Source organism: Miscanthus floridulus, chromosome 1 (genome assembly GCF_019320115.1).
Source record: "Miscanthus floridulus cultivar M001 chromosome 1, ASM1932011v1, whole genome shotgun sequence".
NCBI classification, from domain to species: domain Eukaryota; kingdom Viridiplantae; phylum Streptophyta; class Magnoliopsida; order Poales; family Poaceae; genus Miscanthus; species Miscanthus floridulus.
In genome coordinates, this window is record NC_089580.1 from 47,263,174 (window position 1) to 47,289,033 (window position 25,860).

The 25,860-nt window shown below is 41.4% G+C and overlaps 1 protein-coding gene across 1 annotated transcript; it reads right to left on the bottom strand.

Annotated features, from left to right (window-relative positions):
- Positions 1–15,900: 15,900 nt before the first annotated feature.
- LOC136456217 (receptor-like protein EIX2) lies at positions 15,901–17,431 on the bottom strand. Its single transcript, XM_066456008.1, has 2 exons — positions 17,314–17,431; positions 15,901–17,120 (listed from the first exon to the last, which is right to left on the bottom strand). Exons 1-2 carry the CDS (start codon positions 17,429–17,431, stop codon positions 15,901–15,903), a joined length of 1,338 nt encoding a protein of 445 aa, XP_066312105.1.
- Between the last annotated feature and the right edge of the window lie 8,429 nt (positions 17,432–25,860).

Sequence of the window (25,860 nt, forward strand, 5' to 3'; positions counted from 1 at the left end):
GATGAATAGCTATAATTAACTTGATGACCAAATTATAATTTGTATAACTGAGTTAATCGCTTTTTATGCAAAATGTTGTAAGCTACCTCTACTTATTAAAGCCATGCATAATCCTTGGAGTCACTTTGTTTTTGGTTTATGATGGGTAAGTCTAGCTGAGTACCTTCTCGTACTTAGGGTTTTATTCCCATTGTTGCAGATGGTATAGTTTATCACGACTATTGCAAGAACTGCTTTTGTCCCACCGTGGATGAGGAGTGAGCCCTCGGCAGGCATCTCTTATTAATCCTTCTTACATGCTTTTATGGGAGTGTGATCATGAATTGGCACTTTGTATTTGAACTATGATGGCATATGTTAGTTTCAAACTTTAATTTGCTTCTGCTACTATTTACCGAACTTGGTTTGTAATAACTTTAATTTGTACTCTAATGAATGAACTATATTTGTGAACCTTATGTAACATGTGACATGTATGATCTTGGTTGTATGTTGATGGTTAATCGAGACCTGTCGTGGCACTCGATGGACTACCGGGTTTATATAGGCTCAAGTATGATAGTGCGACCGCTTGTGGACTGCCATTGTACTTGTGCTCATATAAATTGGTTGGTTCTGCTACACGAGGTCTTGTTAGGTCTATTTCGTCCACCGATCATGGATGGGGTTGCACCTATCATATGGGGAAATTTGTACACCTCTTCAAAGTTTATTAAATCTATTCGAATAGCCACGTCCTTGGAATGGGCAAATGCTAGAATGTGGTACTATTATTAGTTTTATTTTTATGTGTAATGAAACTGGTAATGGAATGATGCTAACCAGGGCACTAGTGGGAATGGTAATACTCTGCTAGGACCCAACCTTTAATCATAATCACCACCACATCTCTATTTCCACTCTATGGTTGGGACTTGCTGAGTACGTATGTACTCACCCGTTGTTGACTCACAGACCTCGGCATGACAGAAGACTATGACTTCGAAGATGAAACATACCACGAGGAATTGGTTTCCCGTAAGGAGGTACGATCATAGGAATGTGACATCCAGGCTAGGGTTTCATCCGCGCTCAAGTTGCCTATGTAATAGGATGTCGTTTCGTTGTGTTATAATCCCACTTTAGAGACCACGAATAATACTGTTTTATGGCCATAGTCTTCCACTAGCTATGTAGCCTATGACTATGCCCCTTGGGCCACCGTTGTAGACCTTAATTTAGAATATCAATAAAGCTTAGAATCTTTTATTATATATCTGTGTACCATCTTTGTGATTAGTGCATATTTGTGTGTGATCCTAGCGCAAATACGGATGCACTGAGGACTGTCAAATTGAGGGACCGACATTATTTGCATTGAGTCTTGGCACCAATCAAGCTATGGGGAGTCACATTGTTATTAAAACATAATTAAGCATAGCAAACACTGCAAACTTTGCTATTACCATTCCACGCGAGCATTGATGTAACGCTTCAATTCTTAGAAATGAGAGGTGGGAAAGGGAAATGTATGTTGGGATATCCCTAATCTGATGTTTAGTTTGAGGGTTTGATAAAAGAATAGAATTTGAAATAGGAAAATGATTGCCTCATTTCCCACCAGTATTATCCCAACGGGGAGGCTAGGTTATGGTAGGAATAGGATGTTATTATGACATAAAATTACAAAACTACCCCTATGTAATAAGAAAGTTTGCATATAAGAATGAACTTATTAACCTTAATTCGTACTGAGCTTGGTACTGAACTTGGTTTGTAATAATCTTAATTCATACTCTGATGAATGAACTGTATTTGTGAACCTTATGTAACATATGACATATATGTTGAATCATGTACGATCTTGGTTGTATATTGATGGTTAATCGAGACCTATCATGGTACTCGACGGACTACCAGGTTTATATGGGTTCAAGTATGACAGTGCGACCGCTTGTGGGCTGCTATTATACTTGTGCTCTTATAAATTGGTCGGTTTTGCTATAGCTAGTATCAGAGCAAGATTCAACATTAATTGCCACATATGTATTTAAAACAAAGGTTTTTGTTTTCCAAAACCAGTTTTTAGTAACTTATAACTATATATATGTGTTTTAAAACCTAGAGTTTGAATCTAAAGTGTGCCAGTGATCACTTCCTTTATGCCCAATTAAGAACTTTAGGTGGCTAATTAAGTACTAACTTGGAGGTTTTCATTTTCATCGTCCATACGACATGCTATTGTATGGATGTCATTCACTTGAGTGATAATGTATGGATCAAATGCCTCTATGCCCAAGGTAAGATGCCAATCATCATCACAGTGGCATGACCGTAAGTTGCGAGCGTGCGGTCTATGTGGAGAGTTAGCTTTGATACTGAAGTGTATATATGCTTCATATATATACAAAAGTATTTAATTGTGGGTTAGCTTTGATACGACTATATATGCACATTTATATGTATATATAGGACGTATTTACTTTCAGGTAGCTTTGATACGGAAGTATATATATATATGGGTATATATATGGAAGTATTTAGATTGCAACTTAGAGCCCAAATTTAGATTCTGCATATATAATTGTGGGGTTGGGCTGAAATAAAATTCTTGTGCAAGTGCACTAACAACGAAATGTGTAGCCTGACTAGTTACACTATATATATGAGAGAACGTATGTATGCCTTCGTGTATGCCATTAGAAATAATTTTCTTAAGTTTATAAGGATGTACGGAACGTGCATGCATCATGATAAATCATTATCCATACTTGCATTGTTCCTCCCCTTATAAATCTCATACTCGGTTATGTAACTCTTATCTATTATGACTTTGTCTCATGAGAGTTGCACCATGTTGTTGGTATAGATGGCAACATCGGCTGGAAGTGAGAATTTTCTGTTGATATTTGGAACTCCTGTCCTACTTTGGAGAGTCTTGCATTATGCGGGGTATTACAAACCGCCCCTCTATTACTAGAATAAAGTATACCTAGAGGGACAACCATGGTATGAAGTATAGCTGACCATACCAGCTCATAACCAAGCACCCTTCTGGCTGGGATGGAAGGCAGAATCCGAAGGGAGAACTCCTTGGGAGGCTGCCTAAGTAGTAGCCTTTGAGGTACTGAGTTAGATTTGTCAGCAGCATGGGGATAAGCTTACCGACATGCCGCTAGTACTTTTCCTTAGGTGAATCCATCCATAATAGTATGGGCATAGTGCAACAACAATGTGTTGATCTAAGATTAGGATGAGCGGGCAGACAGTTCTAGTCCCGCTATGAGTGCAATGTTTACAGTGATAAAGATGTTCTATACTTGTCAGGACACCAGAGACTTCTAGCAGGAATCCTATACCACCTGCATGGATAAGCTCATGAGAGCTAAAGCTGCACAACATAAGCTAAAGAAGCGTGTGCGCAAGCACAAAAAGGCAGCAAGTGAGGCTCAATGGGAAACTGATCAAGCTTATGTAGCTTTGGGAAATCTCCACACCCAAATGGAGCAAGTTGATTAGCAGAGAGCTGCCGCAAAAGAGGCAAGAGCGGATGATCAGGCCATGTTAGCAGGACTATGGGAGCAGCTGGAGGCCACCCATGCTGAGGCGTTCACAGCCACGTGCCAGTAGATCCTAGCAAATAATCGTGCAGCTATGGCAGAAGCAGAACAAGATAGGACCCAAGCCTTGAATGTGCAGCAAGACCATGTCGAGAGGGACTTGTGCTAGCAGCTTGCATAGACCTAGAATGTGGTGGTTAATCTTCAGCATGAGGTGCATTTCTTGAACAACCAACTGCACCCGATCCTTAATGAAGAAGAAGATCTAGAGATGTTAGTCGAGGATGACGGTTGGGAGGAAGAAGTAGAACTAGAGGATGAGGACGATCCTATCTTCGACCTCGACAGCGAGCATGTGGAAGATTAGAGTCGCCTAGTGACTAGTTAAAGCATTAGATTTATCCTAGTTATTTATGTAATGGACTTGTAGCTTGAAGTTTGGTATTAGTGGTTTGACTTTTGTGTAATATTAGCACTCTACATGTTGTTTCGCTATGGGTTGAACTTTAATGAAATTCCAGTTTTGTTTTACTGGTGATTATGACATGCATGTTAACGCGCTGCGAGCACAATAAGTAATCAAATTGATGATGTCATGTTGCGAGAATGAATTATTATGCCTCTGTTTTATTATATGAATTTAAGATTCTCTCTAGTAATTTTAGTTTGGCATGATTATACAATTCATCTGCAATCTCTTGACATCATCCAATAATTACTTATCGTTGCAACTTTATAGATGACTCGCACTTGCGCCAGAGCCAACAACAACCAGGGTGGCAACGACAGTGACTTACCACCACCGCCACCATCATCTGTGAATGAATTATTTGCATAGTTCTTGGGTAGTCAGAGAGCCATGGAGGAAACACTACGCCTCATTGCGCAGAACACTGCTCACGCCCATCAGCAACAATAGGGGCCTGAGCCAAATCAATACAGCTCTTTCAAGGATTTCTTAGACACCAAGCCTCCTATCTCTAAGGTGGCCGAAGAACCACTTTAGGCGGATGAATGGCTTAACACAATTGAGCAAAAGTTCCATCTATTGAGGGTTACGGAGCATCAAAAGGCAAAATATGCGTCCCATCAGCTACAAGGACCAGCCAAGATATGGTGGACCCATTTCCTATCCTCTTTACCTGCCAACGCATAGGTCACATGGGAGCAATTTAAGTTAGCCTTTAGGGGACATCACATTCCCCCAAGGCTAATGCGTATGAAAGCAGCTGAGTTCATGTGACTAACACAAGGGACCAAGACCCTTATGGAGTACATGCATGCATTCAATAATTTGTCCCATTATGTCTTAGGTTTCGTCGATACAGAGGAAAAGAAGATTGAAAGCTTCAAGAGAGGCCTTAGCACTAAGCTAATGAAAACCATGGCCAACTCGAGGTGCACCACATACAATGAGTTCATCAGTGATGCCTTGACTCAGGAGAACTAGAACAATCTGCATGTAGCGGTGAAGGGCTGCAAAAGAGTAGTTGAGGCAGGCGCCTCAGGGTCTTCTCAGTCTAGAGCTCCCATGGTAGCTAGGCCATAGTTTCGACCACCAGCACCCAAGTTTAGGCCTCCTCCACCAAAAGTCTAGACCAATCGACCTCAGAAGGTGTTTCATAAGGCATTCACCATTGCCTTACCCAAGGGGAACGGAGGGCAAGGAAGCTCAGCAGGACCCAGGAGCAATTAGCCATACTTCAACTGTAATCAGTTGGGTCATTGGGCCAAGGAATGCCCCCATCCTAAGAAGAACAACAATCAAAGATAGGGAAATCAGAGGCAGGGCAAATTCTAAAGCACGTCCTGGATACATGCATTACACCGCTATTGAAGAAGTTCCTATAGGAGAGGTTGTCATAGCTGGTATGTTCCTTGTTAACAAATATCTCCTACCGTTGTTTTATTTGATTCTAGAGCTTCTCATTCATTTATGAGCCAAGCATTTCATCTAAGTATGATCAGAAAGTAATTGAGGTAAGCAAGGGTGGTTATAATATAAGTTCGACTAGGGCTACTATCTCTACAAATAAGACAGTTAGAGATGTGCTCATCTCTATACAAGAGAGGGAGTACATGATGGATCTGATAGTATTGCCCGGATTAGCCATAGATGTGATCTTAGGCATAAAATGGATGAGTGACCATGGTGTTCGCATTGACACCTCTACTCAGACAATTATGTTGAGAGAACCAAAGGGAGGTAATGCTTTTCTAGTACCACTTCCCCAAAGTTTTGATCTCTAAAACTTATCTTGCGCTATTCAAACCACTACCCTTTGTGATATTCTAGTGGTTTGTAAGTTTCCTGATGTATTTCTAGATAAGTTGCTAGGTTTACCACCTGATAGGGATATGAAATTTAAGATTGAGTTAGTGCCAGGTATGGCACCTACTCAAGAAGACCCTATAGGATGCCACCAAATGAGTTAGCTGAACTTAAAATTCAATTACAAGAACTGTTGGACAAAGGTCTCGTTCAACCTAGTTCGTCTCTATGGGGATATCTAGCTTTGTTTGTAAAGAAGAAGGATAAGTCCTTGAGAATGTGTGTGGATTATAGGCCACTTAATGCTGTGATCATTAAGAACAAGTATCATTTGCCTCGTATCGATATCTTATTCGATCAGTTGGTAAAAGCAAAGGTATTCTCCAAGATTGACTTGAGGTCAGACTATCATTAGATTAAGATCAGGCCAGAGGATGTACCTAAAACAGCTTTCTCCATTAGGTATGGTTTGTATGAGTATTTGGTCATGTCTTTTGGACTGACGAATGCTCCTGCCTACTTCATGTACTTGATGAATTTGGTATTCATGCCTAAGCTCGACAAGTTTGTGGTTGTGTTTATCGATGATATCTTGATTTATTTAGAGAATGAGGTAGATCATGCAGAGCATCTAAAAATTGTTTTGTCTAGATTGAGGGAACATAAGTTATATGCTAAATTTAGCAAGTGTGAATTTTGGTTGAGCAAAGTACCTTTCTTGGGTCACATCTTATCTAAAGATGGAATTTCTGTAGACCCATCTAAAGTACAAGAGGTCATGGATTGGAAGGCCCTAACTTCGGTTCATGAAGTTTGGAGTTTTCTAGGGTTAGCAGGCTACTATCGCTATTTTATTCCTGATTTCTCCAAGATAGCTAAGCCCATGACCAGACTACTTTAGAAAGATGAAAAGTTCAGTTGGACACCAGAGTGTGAAGCAATTTTTCACACCCTAAGGACCTTGTTAACTACAGCTCCTGTTTTAGCACAATCCAACATTGAAAAGCCCTTCGATGTGTTCTGTGATGCATCAGGTATAAGTTTGGGGTGTGTGCTCATGCAAGAAGGAAGAGTTATTGCCTATTCTTCTCGGCAGTTGGGAAAGCATGAAGTTAATTACCCTACGCATGATTTAGTGCTTGTAGCAGTTGTTCATGCATTGAAGATATAGAGACATTATTTATTGGGAAACATATGTCACATATATACTGACCACAAAAGTCTCAAATATATCTTTACTCAACATAAGCTAAACATGAGACAACGAAGATGGTTAGAGATGATCAAGGACTATAATTTAGAAGTGCACTACCATCCAGGAAAAGCCAATGTTGTAGCAGATGCACTTAGTCAGAATTCTCATTGCAACACTTTGGAAGCATTGTTGGAAGATGAATTTAATTTGTTACATCCTGTTGTGCTGCACAATATCACTGTCAGTTGCTCACTTGAGAGCAAAATTATAGAACTGCAGAAGATAGATGTAGGTGTATTTCACATCAAGAGAAAGATGGAAGAAAAAGAAACCAAGCATTTTAGGTTAGATGAAAGAGGTGTGCTATGGTTTGAGGACTGGCTTGTGGTACTGAAAGACCGTGAGCTTAGAAATCAAATTTTAGATGAAGCTCATTCATCCAAGTTGTCTATCCATCCGGGTAGTAGCAAAATATATCAAGATTTGAAAACTCATTTATGGTGGACCAAGATGAAGAAAGAGATCGTCGTCTGTCGCTAGATGTGATAATTGCAGTAGAGTAAAGGCCATTTATTTGAAATCTGCTGGATTACTTTAGCCTTTGCCTATTTCAAGCTAAAAATGGGAGGAAATAAGTATGGACTTTATTATAGGCCTTCCGACAAGACAGTAAGGTCATGATTCAATATGGGTCATTATAGATCGCCTCACTAAGTCAACACATTTTGTACTAGTTAAAGCAACATATATAGCCGGGAAGTACTCTGAACTGTATGTTTCTCAGATTGTGAGACTACATGGAGTACCAAGGACCATAATCTTAGATAGGGGACCATAGTTTATAGCTCATTTTTAGGAGCACTTACACCAGGCCTTGGGAACTAAACTAATCAGAAGTTTAGCATACCATCCATAAACTTCTGGACAGACCGAGCGAGTAAACTAGATCTTAGAAGATATGTTGACAGCTTGTGTTATATCTTTCAAGGGTTCATGGGAGAAATGGCTACTATTAGCTGAGTTCTCCTACAATAATAGTTATCAAGCGAGCATCAAGATGGGTCCTTTTGAAGCCTTGTATGGTCAGAAATATAGAACTCTGTTGAATTGGACTGAGCCCGGCGAAATAAGATACTTTGGCATTGACTTTGTCACTGAAGCTAAAGAGCAGGTACGCATTATCCAATAGCGTATGAAAGCAGCTCAATCAAGACAAAAGAGTTGTGTTGATAAAAGAAGAAGACCACTAACTTTTAAAGTGGGAGATTATGTATATTTGAAAGGGTCACCCATGAAGGGAGTGCAGAGACTTGGAGTAAAAAGAAAGCTTGCACCTAGATATATAGGGCCATACAAGATTATTGAATGGAAAGAAAATGTCGCCTACAAGTTACAACTTCCTCCATAAATGAGTGCAATATTTGATGTCTTCTATGTTTCTCAGTTGAAAAGATGTCTTCATATACCTGAGGAAGCCATTGCACCCACCAACATTAAGCTCCAATCAGATTTGATGTATGAAGAGAAACCAATCTGAGTGTTAGAAAAGATGGAAAGAGTAACACGAAGCAAGGTCATTAAGTTCTACAATGGTGTGGAATAACCACAGTGAACAAGATGCCACATGGGAATGGAAGGATTGCTTACGTGAGGTTTATCCCACCTTTTACGAAGAATGGTAGGTCTTGCAAATCTCAAGACAAGATTTCTATAAGGGGGAGGGACTGTAACACCCTAGGTGTTAAGTATGCATTTGGCATTGACATTGCATGAGCACAAGCATCATTGATCATTCATGAGCATGAGCATCTCAAATTTTATTTCTAGGATTGCTTATATCACATGTGTTTATTACTAAATGCTTTACATATGCTAGGATTTACATGTGGCCAATGTATAAAATGTTTGTGGGACCCTATGAGTACCTTAAACATGTTTAGAATGTCACATGGAACAACTTTGGTATTTATGACTTGGACCTATTTGGCCTCTAAGTCATGGTTATAGTGTAGGCTCTCATTTTCAAGTTGTATGTTTGACCTAAGTTGAATTATAGCATAGATTGTTTACATGGTAGTGCACCCTTAAGCAAAGTTGTAGTACTTGACTAGGGTAACAACTTTTATTTTTGGATCAAGATCTAATTCGATGCATAGCATGCTCAAAAATAGCTCACAAATATCAACAAAATCTATTTTGGACTTGCAAAATTTTTCTCTTAGTGTTGTGTACAATTTCAATGTACCTCACTTTGGAGCAATTTAGTTTGTTAACTAGTGAGAATTAGATGATGATTCTTAAAGCAAAGTTGGAGATCTCATGTAGCTCTACAACTTTCATTAAGGAAGTTTTTGCTAATTTGCAACGGATTAGGAGTAATTAGATCACCAATTCATGCTATCAGTTGGCGAAGGCAATGCCTGAACCATGCCCGCTCGCCTAGAGTGGCCGACCGGCCACAGGCCACGACCATTGTGTGGCAGTCGTACACCGACGTTGGCCCAGCCGGTCAGGCCAACGCGCGTACTTAAGCGCTGCGCACCCATCGTTCACTCTACTCACACACCTTTGCCTTCTCCTGCTCGCTCCGCCTCACCGCATCGCTGCACCGAGCTCACCGAGCACCACCGTAGCTCCACTATAGCTGCTCACTGTCGACGTAGATCCATCGGCTGATTGGTCTCAGCCACAGCTACTATGCCATCACATCAACCTCCTCGAGCCAACCAAGTGCACCATCAATACAGGACGTCGAGGCGAAGCCGTCGGTAGTGACCTCACCATTGGTGACCTCGCCATCGATGAGCTATGACCGGTCAACATCGTGCTCTACTTTTGTGTGCCTGACATGTGGGTCCCCGTTGACCGTGGGCCCTAGCTGTCAGCCTGAGTAATGTTGATTTTCTGAATTGTTTTTCACAGATTCGACTGCATGTTTCAAAAATTCATATCTCAAGCTAGGAGTGTCCAATTTTGGTGAACCCAATTTTTTTAGTTTCACATTGAAGTGTAGTATTTGATAAAAATATGATATTCACTGTTTCTAGTATTTTTCTAGGAGAATTAAATGTAGCAAGACAAATGCTTTTTAAATGGTTTCTATCTTATAAATTGCATAATTTGAGCTAGAAAAGTGATAAAATTGTGATTCCAATTTTTCTGGTCTTATGTTGGCATTCTCTAGATAGAAAAAATATTAAACCTATAGTAAACATACTTTTAATATGGTCTTCATATTTAATCCTAATTAATTGCTAGTTTCTAGTGAAATTAATTGAGGTAAAAATACATAACATATGATCATGCAAATTTTTACACAGTATTATCATGCTTTGAGGAATATAATAAAAATATTAAATCTATTGTTTGACATTTTTCACTATGCTAAACTATTTTTGCTAAAATCAGTCTATGTAACTTGTCATTTTTGTATAGATAGTTATACGTATCCAAATGACTTGAAATTTGTACAGTGGAATATTAAGGTAATTTCTAGGCTACTGTAATTTTATCAGAATTTATTAAGCACTAAAATTATTTATCCTTTAAATCACCCTATTATTTAAGGAAAATAATAAATGGATATAAAAAAATTAGTTATGTTTGACCATAATGTTTTATACGATGATTATGATACATATGATCTGTTTATGTTATTAGTAAAGCTTAAAAGCAATTGGTTGTATGCAACTAATTAATTATTGCTTTATAATTTAACTAGATGGTTGCATGTATAGTTTCGGTTGAGTTGATAATTTCATGATGATAATGGTCTTTGATGTAAAACTTCTTAATAACAAAGTTGTAGATAACTTACTTATGTACATTATGTTAAATCTTTATAGTCATAGGCCTTATGGTTTAAGAATTATGGCTGTTAGAAGCCTGCTATCAGAGATGCTTGCTCTTTGTATAGATTTGAATGATTGAATTATTTGACATGTATAACTGCTGAATCACATTAAGATGATTACAATTAAGTTGTAGGAAATTTCATAAGCTTTCTAGAATGTCTACAACCATATTATTTTGATGTATATAACTCTAGTTAGGGTCAAAACAAGTTGTTATCTTGTCGTCTCGAAAATAATTTACATACGTATTTGTTTAGTTATTAGAGATGAGATAAGCACCTACTCAATAAAATGAGATGCAACTTGTTATTACTTGATGCAAAGTCATTGAAAACACTTATGAGGATGCATTCATCACATCATATCACATTATACGTGTCATCGTATATGCATTCATGATATCTTATTTCATGCTCATGCATATATGATCATCCGAAGGAATAACTCTGTTGGAGTTCAATAAAGAAGAAGAGGAGGATCAATAGGAGATGCCTTAGGCCACAGCTCCAAGAGAAGAGGAGCAGACTCTCGAAGATCTCCCTGAGTGCCTGAATCACCGGCCAACCTCTTTTCATAAAGGCAAGTCCCATAGCATTCTAAGTCTCCCATGTTTTATAAAATATTACTTAAGTCCTTTATATTTGATGCATTAGGTTATAAGTGTTGATTGGAAACACTTGATACATAGAACTACCTTGTCCAGTTATATATACCTTTAACCCTGTGAAGGTCCAGGATCAAATATATGCTTAGCCATGCTTAGACCGGTAGAAGTTGGGTGATTTTCTGTCACCTATGAGATATAGGTGGATACCAAATCACGGTTGGCTATATTTGCTATCGTGGAAAAGAACCATGGGGTAATGTAAATGGAGGCCGGGCAGAGTCTATATGTATGTTGACTCATGTGATCTCCTCTGTGCCGATTAAGGACCATACAGTTGTTGGGCGCTTCTGACAAGATTGAACACATGCCTATCACTTAGCTTATCGGATAACTCATTCTGACCGTGAAGCCGAGTAGCTCAACTCAGGTCAGGCCCCATTCTATAAAAGTACACACTTTGGATGGTAATAAGGATGTGTGGGGAGCCAGACATGAGCTCAAGGGTAGGCTAGGCCTAAACGTCCTGGCAGTTGGTTGTCCCTGATTGTGCGGCGCTGGGCGAACCCACAAAATGTGGATCTGAGTTGTACCAAAGGTGACCTAAGGTGACTATTGATCTGGTCTGCCTAGATTTGTGTTAGGAATAAGTTCCCAGCTAGTTGAAATCGATTCGAATCATCATTTCTCCCAGATAGTGAGAAACTTAGCTAGTACCAACATCGTAGTAACTGTGTTATAGAAAATGATGGTTATGATGAACATAGAATTACTACACCAGCTATGGTTACTATTGTATGCTACTAAATGATATACTATATATTTGGCACAGGTTAGTTGCTAATCTAGAGATGAATAGCTATAATTAACTTGATGACTGAATTATAATTGTATAACTGAGTTAATCGCTTTTTATACAAAATGTTGTTAAGCTACCTCCACTTATAAAAGCCTTACATAATCCTTGGAGTCACTTTGTTTTTGGTTTATGATGGGTAAGTCTAGCTGAGTACCTTCTTGTACTCAGGGTTTTATTCCTATTGTTGCAGATGGTACAGTTTATCATGGCTATTGCAAAAACTACTTCTGTCCCGCCGTGAACGAGGAGTGAGCCTTGGGTAGGCATCTCTTATTAATCCTTCTTACATGCTTTTGTGGGAGTGTGATCACAAACTAGCACTTTGTATTTGAACTATGATGCCAGATGTTAGTTTCAAACTTTAATTTACTTCTGCTACTATTTACTAAACTTAGTTTGTAATAACCATAATTCGTACTCTGATGAATGAACTATATTTGTGAACCTTATGTAACATGTGACATGTATGTTGAATTATGTATGATCTTGGTTGTATGTTGATGGTTAATCGAGACCTGTCGTGGCACTTGATGGACTATCAGGTTTATATAGGCTCAAGTATAACAGTGCGACCACTTGCGGACTGCCATTGTACTTGTGCTCATATAAATTGGTCGGTTCTGCTACATGAGGTCTCGTTAGGTCTATTTCGTCCACCAATCATGGATGAGGTTGCACCTATCATGTGGAGAAATTTGTACACCTCTATAGAGTTTATTAAATCTATTCGAATAGCCACGTTCTTAGAATGGGCAAATGCTAGAATGGGGTACTATTGTTAGTTTTATTTTTATGTGTAATGAAACTAGTAATGAAATGATGCTAACCCGAGCACTAGTGGGAATGGTAATACTCCGCTAGGACCCAACCTTTAATCATAATCACCACCACATCTCTATTTCCACCCTATGGTTGGGACTTGCTAAGTACGTATGTACTCATCCGTTGTTGACTCACAGACCTCGGCATAGCAGAAGACTATGGCTTCGAAGATGAAATGTACCATGAGGATTAGGTTTCCCGTAAGGAGGTACAATCATAGGAATGTGACATCGAGGCTAGGGTTTCATCCGCGCTCAAGTTGCCTGTGGAATAGGATGTCGTTTCGTTGTGTTTAATCCTGCTTTAGAGACCACTAATAATGTTGTTTCAAGGCCGTAGTCTTCCGCTAGCTATGTAGCCTATGACTATGCCCCTTGGGCCACTGTTGTAGACCTTAATTTAGAATATCAATAAAGCTCGGAATCTTTTATTATATATCTGTGTACCATTCCTGTGATTAGTGTGTATTTATATGTGATCCTAGCGTAAATACGGATGCACTGAGGACTCTCAAATTGAGAGACCGACATTATTGCATTGAGTCTTGGCACCAATCAAGCTATGGGGAGTCACATTGTTATTAAGACATAATTAAGCGTAGCAAACACTGCAAACTTTGCTATTACCATTCCACGCGAGCATTGAGGTAACGCTTCAATTCTTAGAAATGAGAGGCGGGAAAGGGAAATATATGTTGGGATATACCTAATCCGATGTTTAGTTTGAGGGTTTGATAAAAGAATAGAATTTGAAATGGGAAAATGGTCGGCTCATTTCCTGCCGGTATTATCCCAACGGGGAGGCTAGGTTATGGTAGGAATAGGATGTTATTATGACATAAAATTACAAAACTACCCCTATGTAATAAGAAAGCTTGAATATAAGAAAGGGCTATTTTAGTCAATTGCATGTGTATCCCACTTCAAGCACTATCCCAAACCTAGATCCAAACCTAGGAAAATGATAAGATTCCATTTCTTAAACCATAATAACCCGCATCTCATATCCAAGGTTCTACTATGGCAGTGTACGGTTGGTTGCAGAGGCCCGAATTTTTTCATTTTCTAAAAAATATCCAAGGTTATAGGTTCGTAACCCCTTCTCCCATTCCAAATCTACGTCCAAACGGCACCAGAGCTTCAGGAAACCCAAGGCCCAAATACGGTGCTCTCAAAGGGCACGTACACAGCACTACAACCAAAACCGGGCCCAGTGAGAATGACAGAAAAGCCCATTTAGTTGTATTTCCAGAAAAAAAAATTAAAAAAATCAACGAGGCAGCTGCGGCTGCGGCGCCAGCGGCGGCGGAGCCGCCGTCAGCTGCTTCACAACGGCGGAGGGTAGATGTAGCTCGGTGGAGCCGGAGAGCGTGGTGTACCGCATCCGCATGTCAATGCTGCGGTGTCCCTCTTCCGCCAGGAAGAAGGGGCTCACCTGGAACTCTTGGAGCCTCATGGGTGGCCTTGTCACAGGGCGTACGTACACCTTCATCTCCGTCACCCCCTCGTCGCCCGCGCCCTCTTCGTCTTCGAGCTCGACCAACTTAACGTTGAGTCCCTCGCTTCCGCTTCCCCCAGCCAATCCTCATGTTATTTCCTCCCTCGCTTGCTGCAGAGGTTTTTTCTCGTCTCTTAGAAATTGGGTGGATTCTCATGTGGATTTCCGATTTTGCTTTGCAATATGTTGTTGTTCCTGTATTCGATAAAAGACGTCAGGTTCGATTGCGTGCTCTGGCGTAAGTAGGAAGATCCAGTTATGGTTTAATCACTATGTAGAGTTAATATGCTTCGATTAAAATATCAATCCCTTCCTTTTATCCTGGTGGAATAGAAGAAATAGGTTAATTACATATTTTTATATTGTGTAAAACTTGGTTGCTTAAGACCTATGAGAAACAAAGGGCATACAAGCACAAGACAACTGAGAACAGTTCTAACAAAATCATTAGGAACTTTCTGTGATGCCATTTACTCCATTCTGGTAAGCGGTAACAACCTGGTTCAGTGGAGCAAACATTTAGCTGAAGGTCTGCCATGTTGGTATAAAGTAACTTGGTGCATCGTGAATAGCTTGGGGCATTTTGCACCAAACAAAGTCGAAGTCATACTTCCAAATTGTTATGCAGCCAAGTTTGGAAGCCTTATGTTTGACTAAGGCTAATAAATCTTCTCATGCTTAGTGTGCAAAAATCAACTTGTATTGTTTATTTTAAAAATTGGCTTTGATGGAATGCTATGAATGTTACTGAACAAAAGTGTTGGGTTGCTAATAGGCATCACAATGAATACATTGTGATGTTTCTACTTTGAAATAAGAAAAGCCAATCTACCATTCAAATACAGAATGCATCCATCAGGCAAAGAAAGCACTATTTGCCAGAAAACAGATTGTAAGAAGCAACTCATTTTCATGACACCTAGGAACAAATCAGGAGCACTTGCCCCACACACTATTCACACCACGGTGAACAACTAACGCGTGCAGGGCGTCCACATGTCATGCGCATGTGATGTGACTCAACTAAAAGAAACGGAGTCAGGTAAGTGGTAACTAACTAACTGACAACAGATCAATGTGCATGCTTTGGCTAACACATTTCAATAGGGACGGGGAACTTCAGAGTGTAGTTTAAACTTCAAACTAGATAACAGGGCATCTACGAACTTACTTGAGCACTTCATAATACATTCTTTTGTACTCTAAAATACTGAGCTGAGCAAACTAACAAAATATATAATACAATCATAACTATGTTTTACATCTTGTCCACACAGTCAAAGATTGCCATCCTCCAAGGCTTACAGAAACCTAAAACTCCAAGCCAAAGCCATATTCTGAAGATAAACCCAGCAGCTACCCAATAGTGTAACCATAATTCGCCAAGATCTTTGTGATATCCCTTCTCATCAAACGATGGTACTGAGCTTGAATCACTTGGACAAGCTATGCTCAAAGGAAAGCCACACAGCCCAGAATTATTAACATAAATAGAAGGGTCATCGAGTGTCTGGAGTTGATTGCCTTTGGGAATCTCACCCGATAGATGGTTGCTGGAGAGATTCAAAGAACTAAGAGACATCAAGTTTGCGATGCTTGATGGGATAGTGCCTGTTAGTTGATTCCATGAGAAGTTGAGAGATTCTAGGAACTTCAAGTCACCAATATCTTTTGGAATACTGCCAGATAGATGATTCCATGACAGATTTATGAACTTGAGGCTGTGTAAATTTGATATCTCTGTCGGTATTTCACCAGTGAGGAAGTTGCTCGATAGGTCCATTTCTGTAACCAGAGAAACTGTTCTCTGAAATACCTCATAATAATTACCCTTCCAGTTTACATCAATTTGTCCAAAATACTGATATTGAAATATGATAGACTGTTTCATATTTTGTTGCCTCATGGATTTCAAGTTGGCAAACTCAGTTGGTATAGAACCAGTGAGGTTGTTGTCAGCTAAGTCAAGAAGCTGGAGATAAGCAAGTTGTGATAACTTCCTTGGCATATTCCCATAAAACATATTTGACCTTAATTGAAGAATCCTTAGCCATGGATTTTTCACACCTAACCATGAAGGAATTATGCTGTCATATCTATTTCCCTCAAGGTCGAGTGTGCCTAGGTTCTCACATTTCTGTATGACAGACGGAAACTCTCCATGAAAATTGTGTTTTGCCAGGTTCAGCCATTCAAGAGAAAAGATATGGTTCCTTGCAGTTGGAAGTTTGCCAACAAAGGCATTTCTTGACAGATCCATAAATTTCAGGTGTTGCAAGTTCCACCAGCAGCTGGGAACTTCTCCAGAGAGATTATTATTTGATAGGTCCAGAATCAGAAGAGAAGTATATGAGCAGAAAGTTGGAGGAAGTGTTCCATTAAAATGATTATCAGAGACATCGACAACAGTTAGGCTGGAATGGACTCCAAATACCTGTGATATGTTGCCAGAACCCAGAAAGGTGGTTTTGCCCCAGCCTAAGGTATATCAAATTTGAACAGTTTTTTATGCATGATGGCAATTTGCCTGGCAAGCTATTGTTGTTTAGAATCAGCGTTTCTAATGCAAAGGATCTGCACACGCCATGTGGCAGTTCTCCAAAGAAGCTATTATTGGCTAACCCAATGAGACGGAGTGGCTGCCAGCGGCCAAGGTTTAGAGGTATGGTACCCGTGAATTTGTTGGTGCCCAGTGCAAGATGGTTGATATTCCGGAGGAATGAGATGGTTGCTAGTATCTCACCTTTCAGTTGGTTGTTCCTGAGATCAAGCTGTTTCAGTGCAGTCATGTTTCCAATCTCCGGTGGTATTTCCCCGTTGAGGTTGTTGTTGTAAAGTTACAATCCTTCAAGGTGTTTCATTTTTCCAATCGACATGGGAAGTGGTCCAGTAAAAAGATTATATGACAGACCAAGGAACTGTAAGCTTGTTAAGTTACCAATGCCCATCGGAATCAACCCACTGAGTGTGTTATTCGTCAATGAGAGGACCTGCAACGTGGAGATTGTGGTGAGCGTCTCCGGGAATCCTCCACTGAAGACATTGGATTCGAGTTGTAGTTCTTGGAGCTTTGTTAGCGGCGCAAGCGATCTTGGTATTGTCCCTGAAAAGCGAAAACCCATTCGAGGACAAGTTCAGATACTGATACACCAAATTGGGGATCATCTTTGCCAGTGAGTCTGGTATTTGTCCATGAAAAAAGCAATTCCTTGACAGGTCGAGAAACATCAAGTTGGTACAGAGATTGTGGATGGCACCTGCTAGGCTGTTGTTGTTGAGGTTGAGCTTGGTGAGGTTTGGAAACACAGCGAAGTCGAAAGCATCAAGCTGGCCCCTAAGCCCGGGACTTGGAAGGCTAAGCTCAACGACATGGCCTGTGGCGTCACAGGTGACTCCCAGCCATGAACAGTAGGTAGAGTTGCCCTCTGAAGACAGAATTTGCATCGGCTAAGGAGGCTTTCCATTTCAGGAGCGCTACCTCCTGTAGGCTCCTCCGCTCCTGTTGGCGTTGGCCTTGCAAATCAGAAGAAAAATGGTGGCATAGAAGAGAATGGTGGTCGGCACCATTTCTTTGAGTTTCAGTTGAGAGACTTTGAGAGTTGAGACTGCATAGATATAAATGCAGTTTTGAAATGCCACGGCCCGCGGGCCACGGCCACCTCTCCTACCTGTCATCAGTGGCTTAGATATAAATGCAGCTCCGAATATTTTTTCCTTTTCGAATTTCAAGACAATAAAAAAAAGAAAAGAAAAGAGTTTCTTTTTTTTTTCATGACCCTGCGAAGCATGGTATTTATATTAATAAATAAGAGAGGAAAAAGAAGAAAAGAGTTTATCGTAGACGTATATGTATGTGCCATAACTGATGCAAAATCATCATTGCCAGCTTTAGTTTTCCTTTTGCCAACGGTACCACACTTATCGAGACGACTGATCGAGATGATCCTGTCGGTACCACACTTACTTTTGAAAAAGCAAATGATGCGAGACTTGGACTTACCTAATTGGGTGCTTTGACTTGAATATTTATGCACCGGTAAATGTAATACACCTGTATTTTGTTGTGCACAAAAAGAAAACCTTGGAATGCATATGATGTTTATAATTCTGGAAAAGAGTAAAATTTACCCGCCCTCATCAAAGTTGTCTGGAGCTGTCATTTAGGTCCTAAATACATCTATGTCCCTAAAGTTCCAAGATACATTTTGGCTCTCTGAAATTGTAACGAGTCTCATCCAGATCTTTACGGGTGTTTATCCGACCCACTATCCTACGTGATATAGAACTAAAAGATGGTGTTCACGTGTCATTGACAACACTCCACCTTAGAAAAATCATATATTTTTTAAGAACTTGATGAAGATAGTTTTTATATGAAAAAAAATTGTAGCTCTTGATAAGATCTACCGCTATCTAGTTTTGAGTTTTTTCATTTGAGATCTTTAAGACGCTAAAAATAATATAAGATTTCAGCAGCATATTAATTGCGTACCAGGACTTGTGACCTTAGAAAAATTATATCTTTCTTGTACGATATCAGATAAAGGTACTTTATATATAAGAATTGTAATTGTCAATTAGATCTACTTATTTCAAGTTTTGAATTTTATCATTTGAGATTGTTAAGATGCTAAAAAATAATTATAAAGTTTCAATAGTATATTAATCGCACCCGGGCTTTGTTGAGTCAAGTATTTCTTGTATAGTATCGGATAAAGATACTTTGTATACGAAAGTTGTAGCGTTCAATGAGAGCTACAACTTTCTAGTGTAGATTTTTTTATTTAAAGTTATTTAGATTTTTTTAAAAAAAATTGATACAAAACACGACTAATATGCTGCTAAAACTTTATATTATTCTTTAGAGCCTCTCCGTGATCTCAAATGAAAAAAACTCAAACTAGGAATTTACCAAGATCTATAATTTATATAGAGTAAATTGCATGGCCGGTCTTTAAAGTATCGGACCGATTTTATTTGGGTCCCCAAACTATCAAATCGCATGTTTGACTTTCTAATGTCGTAAAGTGATCTCACTCAGGTCCAAAATAGACACAAGGAGGATTAGAAGCTGATGTGGTTGTCCACGTGGACATGATTTAGGCACAAAAACCCTTGGTGGGGGCGCGAGCGCAGTGAGCTGGAACGCCGCGGCGGCCGACGGGAACACTTGTGGCTCTACCTGGGAGCAGAAGGCGCTGTCCTCATCGCCGCTAGTGGACGTGCCGGACCCGGACCTGCCGTTGTAGTCAAGGGGCGACGCGGGGCTGCCGCGCCTCGTCTTCTTCTTCTCCTTTCTTCGCGTCCGCGGAGACGGCGGAGCTTGAGGCCGACGGGGACTCGCGCTGGGACTGCGAGCGCTTCCCGCGCGCCATCGCCGGCCAGCCCAGGTCCTGCGCGTCGTCCCTGTCGCCACACCCTGCTCCTGCCGCCGTCGCAGGCAGGCTCGTGCTTGCGCCATGGCGGAGTCTAGTCGGCGAGGTCCGCGCAACTAAAAGAGCATATGATGTCGGCGGCCGTCGCGACCACCGCGCAGGCCTCCCCGTCGGCCGTGGTCATGGCTGCTGGCGCTGTTGCGGTCTGCTACCTCGGCGTCCCACAGTGCCCAGCGTGGCAGCGTCCACACTTGCCTCGGCTGGCGGCGACATCCTTTACGCTCAGGTCGCGGCCGCCATTGTCGCCCTATGCACGAGCTCACAACCGCGAGCTACTCTTCTCCTCTCTCCATTTATAAAAGGTGCCTGAGCTCTGCAGTAGCACGTTGCATCTTCCTTCCTCTCTCCATCGCCAAAGTTCACCGCTGTCGCCATTGCCAAGCCCAACTTCAGCTCACGATCTCCCTCGTTCAACCACCTCTGCCGCCTCTGTTGGGCCTTGTGTGTTCGCAGGAGCACGGCGAGGCCTCCCCACCACCTATTGGTGTCCATCCCCGCCGTTGAGCGCCTACGCCACCTACGCTGGAGCGCCGAGGCCATGCTCCGTCCCCGCGACGCACAGCGCGAGATGAGTAGCGCTGTGGTGACACCAACTGCAACAAGTGGTGAAGTGGACGCAAGGCACCGTGGGACGTTGGCTCAGGGGTTCCCTAGTGCGAAGCAGAGGCAGCAAAAGGAGGAGCACAGAGCGCGCTCGAGGAAAAGGAGGCCGCTGCCAGGAACCAGCTGTGTCGGGCAGGGCTAGGCTGGGGCACCATCCACGCGGCGGTAGCCTGCGGGATCATGCTTAAATCACGACCACATAAGGTTCTAATCCTTCTAATGTCTATTTTGGACCTAGATAAGATCACTTAAATACATTAGAGAGCCAAACGTGCGATTTCATAGTTTAGGGACCCATATGAAACCCGTCCAATACTTTAAGGACCGGCCATGTAATTTACTCATTTATATACACAAAAGTGTTTTTACCTAACACCATATGACAAAGATATGATTTTTTTAATTCGACAAGGTCTGGTACACGATTAATATATTGCTGAAACTTAACATTATTTTCGTGAGCATCTTATATCGACCTCAAATGACAAAACTCAAATTAGAAATTTATGTATCTTTTTGAGAGCTACAATTCATATACAAAGTATATTTATCTAATATCAACGAGAAAGATATGATTTTTTTTGAGCGACAAACCCTGGTACGCGATAAGATATGATTTTTCTACGCGACTGGGGTTTTACTTTATAAATAAGAGATTTAGATTCCTTAATCCTTAGTGTCTGACACTCTCAAATTTGTAATTTGCTTGTCCTTTTAGACTAACTTCATTAGATATCCTATATCTAATAAAACTTTAAATATAAAAATATATTAAATATAAAAATATATCAGCTCCATCGACTCTTCTATTATATATTTTTTTAGTGAGTATGTGTGCCGCACACAGATGAACCATAGCAACTTAGGGCGTGTTTGCGTACCTGGACCAGCATGGCCTAGCCAGCCCAAACGGACCAGGTGTGGGCAGCCCTGCCCCAACTACTGCAACGCAGCTTGTTTGCGCACCTGTACCGATTCAGCCCGGCCCAGGCGAGCTAGTGTTTGTGACTCAATACTCAGCCAGGCTCAAATGCCAACCACCACCAACTGCCGAGCACAGATTGCGTTTGCCAGCTGTTGTGCTCAGCCTGTCCCAAAGAGAAGGAAGAACGGCATGATCAATAGAGAAGCAAACACTTTGAATGAAAATGTACAAAAGACATAGGCCTCAGACTAATTCTATTTAATCAACACATACATTGCTGGCTACATTGCATAATCAAAGAAGCAAATTAAGAACAGTAGCAGAATTAAGTAGTTTGGCAAGCCGAGAAGGGCAACAAGTTAACAGAAAGCATGTAGCCAGCTAATGCAGTCATCCTATTGTGTCATCATCGGCCTAATTAAAACAACAACTGTGGCACATGAACAGCTTAAGTGACAGACCAACTACAACCATAAACAAGATCAAGATGACAGCATTTTTGCAACAGCCTTGCAGCCCAGGTGAATGAGGATAGATTTCAGAACCTTGAGCTGACACCGGTTCATGGGATGCTGATGCATCCCCATGAGGGGCATCAATTGGTAACAGCAAAGGTTCTTGAGGTACCCTTGCATTAAAATCTCTAAGAGCATCATCATAGTTGTTGTACTTCTGATAGATAGCCCCTTCTTCCCTAAGCACTTGCTTAGCATACTCATACCATGTAAAATAAATCCCAGGTTTCTTCCCTTCAAAGACCACATAGCAAGGATGCATTCTCTGAAACCAACCAAATGTAGAACATATAAGTGGTCTGAATGACATGTCTCAGTCGACCATTCAGTTTGAATAATGGTGAACATCATCGGCTACTTGATAAAAAAATTAGCCTCAGCTTAGTAGTTTGGTGGTTTTTTTCCTTGTTTAGTCATTGGTGGCTACCAAGAATTGTAAGAACCAAATAAAGAGGCAAATAAACAATAGTTGCACTCACTGCCATACAGACCTTTTGATCAGTTGCACTCACTGCCATCAGCCATCACAAGAGGATGTTGTTGCTATGGAGTACAACTGAGCATAAGTGTAGAATGGAAGGATAGGCAAATAAAGAACAAAGCACAACAACAAAACCATCAAAACAAGAATAAGGTAGCCACCTCATGTTTGTTTTATGCATCATAGGCCTTTAAATCCCACAATTACCACCAGAGACATAAACAATACAAATAGGCAACTAGTTATCAAATAAAAAGTAGCCAACAGAGGCTACAAATAAGTTTCTTACAATACCAAGTTCAGCCCAATAGCCAAGGGCTCAAATATTTCCAAATCCTTGCCTATTGTTAGCCACCCTCCTAGGCAAACTACACCATCAAGGTTAGGTGTCAAAAGAACAAGTAGACTGCACAAAAGTTCCTGTTGTCAAAAGAAGAGAGAGTGGGTGAGGAGGGGTGGAGGAACTATACATCTCTACAGTCAACCCCCTCCTGGCCTTCTAGCCCTTCATGTGTAGTGGAACTACACATAGTAGTTTTTGGCCAGGAAGGTCCTAAGCCAAAGGGCCCTGTGGGCATCACTCATGTTCACCAAATTATTACATCACCATGACACACACATGAGTTCCATGGCAGGGTACAGAAGCTAAATTCAAGAACACATTACATCAAATAGTGTTTGTTCCCCTCCCTTCCCACATAGCATTGCAAATGGCATCCCTTATTTCAGCCATGTCAACAGAGTCTTGGTCTAGATGGGCTGGGGCAGGTTGGTTGGATCAGCAGAAGTAGTGAAACCTTCCTCATCAGGCACTACTTCATCAATGCCAAAACCTAGGATCCGGTTATGCAAAATGGCATAGGCAACTACAAGCTCCACTTGTGTCCTATACTTATGGAAGGGTTTGTTGTCCAAGATCCTAAACCTGCCCTTCAGTGCACCTATAGCCCTCTCCATAGTCACTCTAAGTGATGAGTGCCTAAGGTTGTAGAGCTCCCTTGCATTGGTGGGCCTATTCCTTAGGCCATACTTCGACAAATGGTACCTAACCCCCCTGTAGGGAGGTAGGAAACCATTTTTGCATGCATACCCAGCATCTACCAAGAACATTTTACCTACATAAGACATCTACTATGAGAGTGTGTGTTAATAGGCCATGGAATATGTAATTAGTGTTGGTGTGCAATTACCTTCTGACAAACTCAAGCCATCTTCCCTGGCTACAGCATCTACCAAAACAATTGCATCATGGGCAGAGCCCTCCCAGCCAGCCAGGACATAAGTGAATTTCATATCACAATTCACAGCTACCATCACATTTTGGGTGGGATCCTTTTTCTTACCTCTAAAAGCTTGTTGCATGCGCCTAGAAACCCTTGCTAGGAAATGAGTGCCATCTATAAAGCCAATGACATCCTAAAAAGCATGGGTCAGTCATTGCAACAAGTCTAATGTAACTAATGAACTTAGGGTATACAATTATCTTAAAATATGGATTCCATGTATGGCTTTCAAAAATCTTTGGGTGAGTGGTAGTGCTAGCTGGCTTTATCATTTCATTCCTAAGCTCACCCACAGCATACAACACTTGATGGAAGTGCTTGTGGACAGTTTGGATGGACCTCCTAAAGGACTGGTGGACAACCCTAAATCTTTGGTTGTGCCCTACAACATGTAAAAACATGGCAACATACTCTTCTACTGACACCCCCTCCCTATCAGTGACAAGACTCCTCTCTCTAAACGTTCTCACTAACTTAAAAAAAGCAGCTCTCTTCATCCTAATCATAGAAATACACTCTAAATCAGTGGAATTATATATCATTCTCAGTGTTCTCTGTCTGTGCTGTTCATTTTTATCCCTAATTAGGGCCAGTGCTATAGGATCAGGCAGTGGGGTTTCAGGTTCAGAGGTTTTCCTTTTTAGCCTAGTAGATACAAAGGAAACCATAACAACAGTCAAGGCAACTGCCTTCCTACACAGCATGTCACGGCTCAAAGACAGATCTATCTACAAGCATGTAAAAATGTAACATGATTTTAGCTTAATATACCCTGCTAGGCATCAACATGAATGTGAAATGAATGCATGCCAACAAAAGCACGACTGCATCTTGTATGTGATGCCTCCCAGTGCTAAATTTGGACAACATCATCGACCAATGATGGAACAAAAAACTCAGAGCAATAGTAATCAGAAACAGATCAACATCTCTAACAGATCAAGAACAGCAAGGTACAAGTAACACTAACAACTGTATCAAACAGTTATGAACAGCAAGGTACAATACTAATCTGAAACAAATCAACAACCCTAACAGACCACGATCCCAACAGATCAAGAACAGCAAGGTACAAGTAACCCTAATAGGAGCATGAAGCAGTTATAATAAGTATAAAACCCTAACAGATCATGAACAGCAACGAACAAGAAACCCTAAGAACTTCAAGAAGCACCACAAAAAAGAAGATTGGGGGGTCGATTTTACCTTGGCTCGGGGTCCAAACAACGGGGAGGAGGCAGATCTGGAAGTAGAGGATGCAGATCGGAAAGAAGACGAAGCAGATGCGAACGAAGAAGAGGAACACCGCTGCCATGGAGTCCCAGCAGCAGCCGGAGCGGGGACGCGGCGAAGAACCTCGACGCCGGTGACCTAACCCACAACCAGCCGGAGGTCGCCGCCGCCGCCACGCACCACCACTCACCATTGGTCTCTCACGAGGGAGGTGGAAGAGCAAGCACCGAGTGGAAAAAGGAGAGAGTGGAGAGTGGGAACCCGTATATAAAGGCCGACGAAATCGCCGCCATTTCGCTTCGCGCGCGGCGGCCAGAGCGGGAGCGGAGAGCGGGGATGCGCGCGAAGAAGTTTCCCCTTCCCGCCAGAGCCCGCGCGAGCCACCCCGCCGCCGCCCAAAATTGTCTGCATGCGTCGCCACGAGCTCGGCTTCAAAGAAACGAGGGTTTCGGTCGTTTCTAGAGAGCCAGGCGGAGAGGTCGTTTTTTGCTCTGGGAAGCCAGGCTCGCTTGGGGGCCACGACCACAAACATGGCAACTTGCAGCCCACAAGCGCAGCCGAGCCTTCGGGCCAGGGTCGCAAACGCGCCCTTTAGGCTCGGCGGGGTGTGGTTACATGAGGAGCACAATCTTCTATTACATTTTCTTTTCTACGTTTTTGAGAGATCTTCTAAATTTCCTACTAGATAGATATAATAAGATGAGACAACAATACTCTCCATGTTTTTTTTTTTTGAAACAAAG